The 7,060-nt window shown below is 45.0% G+C and overlaps 1 protein-coding gene across 1 annotated transcript; it reads right to left on the bottom strand.

Moving 5' to 3' along the window:
* Positions 1 to 1,535: 1,535 nt before the first annotated feature.
* vgll3 (vestigial-like family member 3) lies at positions 1,536 to 6,181 on the bottom strand. The gene is made up of 4 exons (XM_035756754.2): positions 5,741 to 6,181; positions 4,573 to 4,936; positions 2,330 to 2,902; positions 1,536 to 2,155 (listed from the first exon to the last, which is right to left on the bottom strand). The coding sequence occupies exons 1-4, from the start codon at positions 5,852 to 5,854 to the stop codon at positions 2,118 to 2,120; spliced, it is 1,089 nt and encodes a 362-aa protein (XP_035612647.2). The 5' UTR covers positions 5,855 to 6,181; the 3' UTR covers positions 1,536 to 2,117.
* Positions 6,182 to 7,060: the final 879 nt, after the last annotated feature.

Here is a 7,060-nt window from a genome sequence, read left to right on the forward strand (position 1 = left end):
ATCTGCTAACCATGTGTGTGTGTCACGCCCTGGCCATAGAGATGCTTTTATTCTCTATTTTGTTTAGGCCAGGGTGTGGCATGTTCATTTTCTATGTTTTGTATTTCCTTGTTGTTTGGCCGGGTGTGGTTCTCAATCAGAGGAATAGCTGTCTATCGTTGTCTCTGATTGAGAACCATACTTAGGTAGCTTTTTCCCACATGGGTTTTGTGGGTAGTTGATTTCTGTTTAGTGTTTTTCACCTTTCAGGACTGTTTCGGTTATTCCCTTTTGTTATTTTTGTATTTAGTGTTCAGTGTCAATAAACAAACATGAACACGTAGCACACTGCACTTTGGTCCTCACCTTCTTCCACCAACAGCCGTTACAGTATGTGACAAATAAAATTGGATTTGAAATTGGCATGCTGATTGAAGGATGTCCAGCAGAGCTGTTGCCAGATAATTGAATGTTCATTTCTCTACCATAAGCCACCTCCAAAGTCGTTTTATAGAATTTGGCAGTACCGGCCTCACAACCACAGACCACATGTATGGCGTTGTGTTGGCGAGTGGTTTGCTGATGTCAACATTGTGAACAGATTGCCCCATGGTGATGGTGGGGTTATGGTATGGGCAGGCATATGCTACATATAATGAAAACAATTGCATTTTATCGATGGCAATTTGAATGCACAGATACCATGGTGAGATCCTGAGGCCCATTGTCGTGGCATTTATCCGGCGCCGTCACCTCATGTTGTGTTATTGACTGTATGTTTGTTTATGTGTAACTCTGTGTTGTTGTTTTTGTCGCATTGCTTTGCTTTATCTTGGCCAGGTCACAGTTGTAAATGAGAACTTGTTCTCAACTGGCCTACCTGGTTAAATAAAGGTGAAATAAATACAAAGAAAAATGTTTCAGCATGATAATGCACGGTCCCATGTCGCAAGAATCTGTACACAATTCCTGGAAGCTGAAATTGTCCCAGTTCTTGCATGGCCTGCATACTCACCAGACATGTCGCCCATTGAGCATGTTTGGGATGCTCTGGATCAACGTGTATAAAAGCGTGTTCCAGTACTGCCAATATCCAGCAACTTCACACAACCATTGAAGAGGAGTGGGAAAACATTCTACAGGCCACAATCAACAGCCTGATCAACTCTATGCAAAGGAGATTGTCACGTTGCATGAGACAAATGGTGGTCACACAAGATATTGACTGGTTTTCAGATCCACATGCCTGTGACCAACAGATGCATATCTGTATTTTCAGTCATGTGAAATGCATAGATTAGGGCCTTATGCATTTATTTCAATTGACTGATTTCCTTATATGAACTGTAACTCAGTAAAATCTTGGAAATTGTTGCATGTTGCGTTTATATTTTTGTTCAATATAGATGGATTTCAGAGTAAAATTTCAAGGCTGACCTACATATCAAATCCTTAACAATGCTGGTTGATATTCAATGAACAGATTTGATAGAAAAAAATTACATTTAGCTGTGTACTTTGAGTCAGCTCTTAAAGATGTAGGGCATGATTGCCAATAGAACTTAGCAATTTATTACACATCAATAATTACATTTCTCCACACATACAGAACACTAGGCAACATGACAACACAGGGTTGGTGAAAAACAATTAGCAACAATCAAACACTTTACGGAAATGATAATCACTTCAGATCACAGTACTACTGTATATACAACATATATTTCAGTCAATTACACACATATAACTAGTTACACACATAACACAATATTAAAAGATCAGAAAGAGGCTTGGCTGAGTGGTGATCCCACAAACTACGTTCTTTAAACAGAACCCTCATGTGGGATACTAGTTCCCAATCAACCAGCTAATACTTTTGGTACAAATTAGGAACAAATATTTTGCCAAAGAGTGATCTGAAGTATCCCTGGTGGATTGTGAGGCATGGAGAGTAGTCTATATTTCTCCAGAAGGATTTCTGAGAAACCTAAAACCACCCTGGAGTTGTGAGTTCTTCTAGTGAGTGGAGAGTCTTCTATAGAACGAGTCCACAAAACAATGTGGTTCCAGGAGGTTCTGTTCGAGCTGATCACAGCTCAGTGGCAGGGTGACGTCACCGTGATGTCATATCCTCTCTCTCAGAACCAAACAGCCTTCACTTTGTCCTGATCCAGACCTGGAGAGAGAGAAACAGCATATCATCAACTTTTAGATAAAACAACAACGTAGCAGAAACATAGACATGGGAGAGTGAGTGTGTGTGTGTGTGTGTGTGTGTGTGTGTGTGTGTGTGTGTGTGTGTGTGTGTGTGTGTGTGTGTGTGTGTGTGTTATCCAGGTCAGAGGCTTACCTAAGTCGTAGATATCCATGGGTGTGTGTAGAGCTGTGGGCCAGGCTGAGGGGGTCAGGGTTGGGGAGCTGGCCTGCTCCACCTCTGTCTTCACACCACTGTGTATCCCTGGGCTCTGGCTGCTGTGTGTGTTACTGTGTGTGCTGTGTCCAGCAGGGCTGTGGGCTAGGGGGCTCTGAGTCTTCACACCAGTCAGGAGCAGAGGGCTGAACCTGGGGTTTAGGCCTGGGTCATGGGACGGGTGGGGATGTAATACTGTGTGTGTGTGCCGGGGGTGCATGTGTGTGTGAGGGTGTGTGGGTGGGTAGACGTCGTGGACGTGTGTGCAGCTGGCGGAGGTCTGGGGGCTGAGGCTGTAGGCCCAGGGGTCAGGGATAGAGGTTGGAGGAGGGAGGCTGGGCTGGGGCAGAGCGTGGCCTGTCCACAGAGCTCTGTCTGGGGCATGGAAGCCTGCAGGGATGGGGGAGAAGTCTGGGTGGATGGGCAGACAGGGGCTGGTCTGGGACTGGTAACCTCCAGCCCACAGAGAAGAGGACAGAGAACTACACTGGCCTTCTGAGAGAGATACACTGTCTGAAAGAGAGAAATGGATATAGTCAGTAAAAGATAGACATTCATGTAAACAGCCTAAAGGTTACATCATTTATTCATAGTACTTTAATAAAAGCGTTCAGGTTTTGTGCATATTACATTTGTTTTTATTTGATGACTTTATTTCCTTCCATGTCATACATCTCTATAGAGCTGCTGCCTATGCTGACTGACAAAATCACTATGTTATTAGTACTTAAAACTAAATAAGGCACATTTTATGACTGCTGAATACCAACTATCAATCACTTAGATCAGTGGTTCCCAAACTGTGGGGCTCAGTCCGGCTTTCAACTTACTATTGAAAGTTATAATAGTAGAATGCATAACGTTAAATTTCAAAATTGGGTAGTGCATCACCAGTTTTCCTATTGTCATGTTAGTCATTGCATACCATAGTTATTTATAACTTGTCAGAAATGTCCAGATCAACTAGCCCATGTCAGCTAACGTTTTTTTGCTAGATTTTTTAGCACATAGATTTGGAAGTAATGTTCGAGTCACTCAAATATCACATTAATGCACATTAGACATGGCAAAATGTATAGAATTGTAAGAAAATTAGCTTTAAAACAGAAAAGTTTTCTTTGCACCCCATGACAAAATGTGTAGAACAGGAAATAAGCTTTAAACCTGTTAAAAGTTTTCTCCGCCAACAAGAGGCGTGTGAACAGTTTGTGTCATGAACACTTCTGCACTAACTGTGTAGAATATTGGACTGTTGGAAACTACAATCCCCAACTAACTTTACATCTTACCGTTTGGGCTTGATCTGATTTATCTCTAAAGAAACTGAGCATTGAGCTCAGAAAAGACCGAACGAAATGCAATTCTAATAATTGAACCGATGTTGGTTTAACAAAAAAAAATTAAAAATCAGTTAATCGCTCAACACTAATTACAAGTGAAGAATCTATATCGGAAAAGGCTTTTGGGAACACTAGGTTTTTCCACAATAACATGTTTATTATTCTAAATAATAAGTAATAGTAAAAGATAATGAATCCATTTGAATAACACTGTTTTCAGATGAGTAATGGTATGGGTGTCCCTGTGTGTTCCTACCTTTCCACAGTCCAGCCGAGGCAGAGGTGTGAATGGGTGTGTCCCTGTGTGTTCCTACCTTTCCACAGTCCAGCCGAGGCAGAGGTGTGAATGGGTGTGTCCCTGTGTGTTCCTACCTTTCCACAGTCCAGCCGAGGCAGAGATGTGAATGGGTGTGTCCCTGTGTGTTCCTACCTTTCCACAGTCCAGCCGAGGCAGAGATGTGAATGGGTGTGTCCCTGTGTGTTCCTACCTTTCCACAGTCCAGCCGAGGCAGAGAGTTCCTACCTTTCCACAGTGATGTGAATGGGTGTGTCCCTGTGTGTTCCTACCTTTCCACAGTCCAGCCGAGGCAGATGGGTGTGTCCCTGTGGTGTGAATGGGTGTGTCCCTGTGTGTTCCTACCTTTCCACAGTCGAGGCAGCCTGTGTGTTCCTACCTTTCCACAGCAGAGGCAGAGATGTGAATGGGTGTGTCCCTGTGTGTTCCTACCTTTCCACAGTCCAGCCGAGGCAGAGGTGTGAATGGGTGTGTCCCTGTGTGTTCCTACCTTTCCACAGTCCAGCCGAGGCAGAGATGTGAATGGGTGTGTCCCTGTGTGTTCCTACCTTTCCACAGTCCAGCCGAGGCAGAGGTGTGAATGGGTGTGTCCCTGGAGCTCCTGGTTTCTCCAGTGAAGGTGCTGGGTTGGCTCAGAGCCCTGGAGAAATGCTCATCCACCACATCCTCGATGTTGCCGTGGAAATAGGTGAACAGGACACACCTGGAGCTCAAGTACTCTGCCTCAGCCGGCTGGCTGTCCTTCCCAGACCTCCAAGAGCCCCCCAGCCCAGAAACCTCCAGGCCCTGTCGGACCCCCTTCTCCCCAGCCAGCCTCCCCCCTCCACCCCCACGCTGCTGTTGCTGTCTCCCCCCTGGAAACTGCTGCTCGGTGCTGTCCTGCTGCATTCTACTGTAAACACCCAGCTTCTTCTACAGAGAGGGAAATAGACGGAGAGAGAGGGAGAGGGAGAGAGAGAGAGAGAGAGGGAGAGGGAGAGGGAGAGAGAGGAGAGAGAGGGAGAGAGAGAGAGAGAGAGAGAGAGAGAGAGAGAGAGAGAGAGGGAGAGAGAGGGAGAGAGAGGGAGGGAGGGAGGGAGAGAGGGAGAGAGAGAGAGAAAAATGTATGCCACAGATTCCGCCATGAGAGCACCAGCCTGTCTGTCTAGTCAGCACCACATCGATCAAACCAGATGATTCAACTTGTATACATCAACTGAACAAAGTACATCCCTCGTTGAAAGTCATACTAGCCAGTATAATTACTTAAATTCTCTATGACCTCTATATTAAGAAAAACGAATCATCTTTACAGACCGACGTTTATCCAAGAAGTTGTAGGACGTTTCCGCGCGCGTGTTCTGGTGAAAGTATGACGACTATGCAGATGCTCGTGGCCGTATCACATGAACCATCATCATCAACATTCCTGAGTGACAGTGACGAGCTCTCATTACATCACCCTTCTGATGGAACGAGGAGTCCCGAGTCATTCTGCATGACCTGCTCTAACTAAATACATCACGAGCAACTTCAACTTTTCAACTGGTAACTTTTCGAGTTTTGTGACACCCAGGACTCTTCGCTGTGAACTGACATCTGCGACGCCCCCAAAACATTGCTCACGGAGTGTATTCGTGCGTAAAAGCGCCAATTATTAGAACACAAAAAATTGCCTAGTATTAATGAATAAACAAATACTACGACATTACTATTTCGTCTAGTCTGGACACCCACCTGTTGCTGGTGCTGATGGTGATAGTATGCTGCTTTGTAGGCTGCTGCTGCTGAAGACGCAGGGAGGTAGTGGCCTCCATAACTCTGGTGAAACATCACATCCAGACAACTCATGACTGTGACGAAGCTGTCAGGGGCTCAAAGAGAATCCGCCTGAATCAGCGCTCCTCAGACGGGTGTAATCCTTAGGTCCACCGCTGCCTCCATATAAACCTTGGCGGTGACAATAGACATGGCGCCGGTGAAAGTATCTGTTTGCATAAAGACAATGTCGAGCCAATAGGACCAACACCTCCTACTGAGCCGAACCAAACCCGAGTGAAAGCGAACATATGGTACCCGGCATACTCCACTTTGCAAAGTTCTTAGAAGCGACTCTGATTGGAGGAATGTTTTAACGGTACTATGGGCTATGGAGAGGAGAGGAGGGATGGGACTCTGCGCGTACACGCCCACTGAGCGCATACCCGCGGCTCGGAGGAAGAGAAGTGAGGTATGAGTGTGGCATCCTCTTGAAGGTAGAATTGGGAGGCTTTCAGTGAATTGAAATTGTGAGCATCGTCAGATAAGTGAATGTAAATATCCAGTATTGTGTCATGGACTGTGTTTAATTTTATGTTACAATTTGAACCCATTGGGTGTGGCATGTCTATTTGGGGAATTCCATACTATTGTAGAACATTTGGCCTAGTTTTCCAGTACACTTGGCAGGCTCTGACATTACCAAAAAAGGGGAGAATGTGGCAGACACAGGTAACTGCCAAAATAAAGGAAACACCAACATAAAGTGTCTTAATAGGGTGTTGGACCTCCACAAGCAGCCAGAACAGCTTCATTGGGCCTTGACATAGATTCTACAAGTGTCTGGAACTCTATTGGAGGAATGCAATGCCATTCTTCCACTAGAAATTCAATAATTTGGCGTTTTGTTTATGGTGGTGGAAAACGCAAGTCTCAGGTGCCGCTCCAGGATTTCCCACAAGTGTTCAAATGGGTTGAGATCACACACATACCCCCCCCTGTGCTGGGAGACTCCTCATTATCATTATTATCACTAACACAGAAACTACTGGGTCTTTCAGCAAGCTCCCCAAAAACACAACTGATGTCCACATTATTATCACTAACACAGAAACTACTGGGTCTTTCAGCAAGCTCCCCAAAAACACAACTGATGTCCACATTATTATCACTAACACAGAAACTACTGGGTCTTTCAGCAAGCTCCCCAAAAACACAACTGATGTCCACATTATTATCACTAACACAGAAACTACTGGGTCTTTCAGCAAGCTCCCCAAAAACACAACTGATGTCCAC

This window comes from Oncorhynchus keta, chromosome 34 (genome assembly GCF_023373465.1).
Source record: "Oncorhynchus keta strain PuntledgeMale-10-30-2019 chromosome 34, Oket_V2, whole genome shotgun sequence".
NCBI lineage: Eukaryota > Metazoa > Chordata > Actinopteri > Salmoniformes > Salmonidae > Oncorhynchus > Oncorhynchus keta.

Excerpts from the sequence above, each read along its gene's own strand:
- vgll3 (XM_035756754.2), bottom strand. The coding sequence starts at position 5,854 with ATGAGTTGTCTGGATGTGATGTTTCACCAGAGTTATGGAGGCCACTAC. Across the intron at positions 4,937-5,740 it reads ACCATCAGCACCAGCAACAG|AAGAAGCTGGGTGTTTACAG; the intron begins GTGGGTGTCCAG and ends CCCTCTCTGTAG. Across the intron at positions 2,903-4,572 it reads CTCGGCTGGACTGTGGAAAG|ACAGTGTATCTCTCTCAGAA; the intron begins GTAGGAACACAC and ends TCTCTCTTTCAG.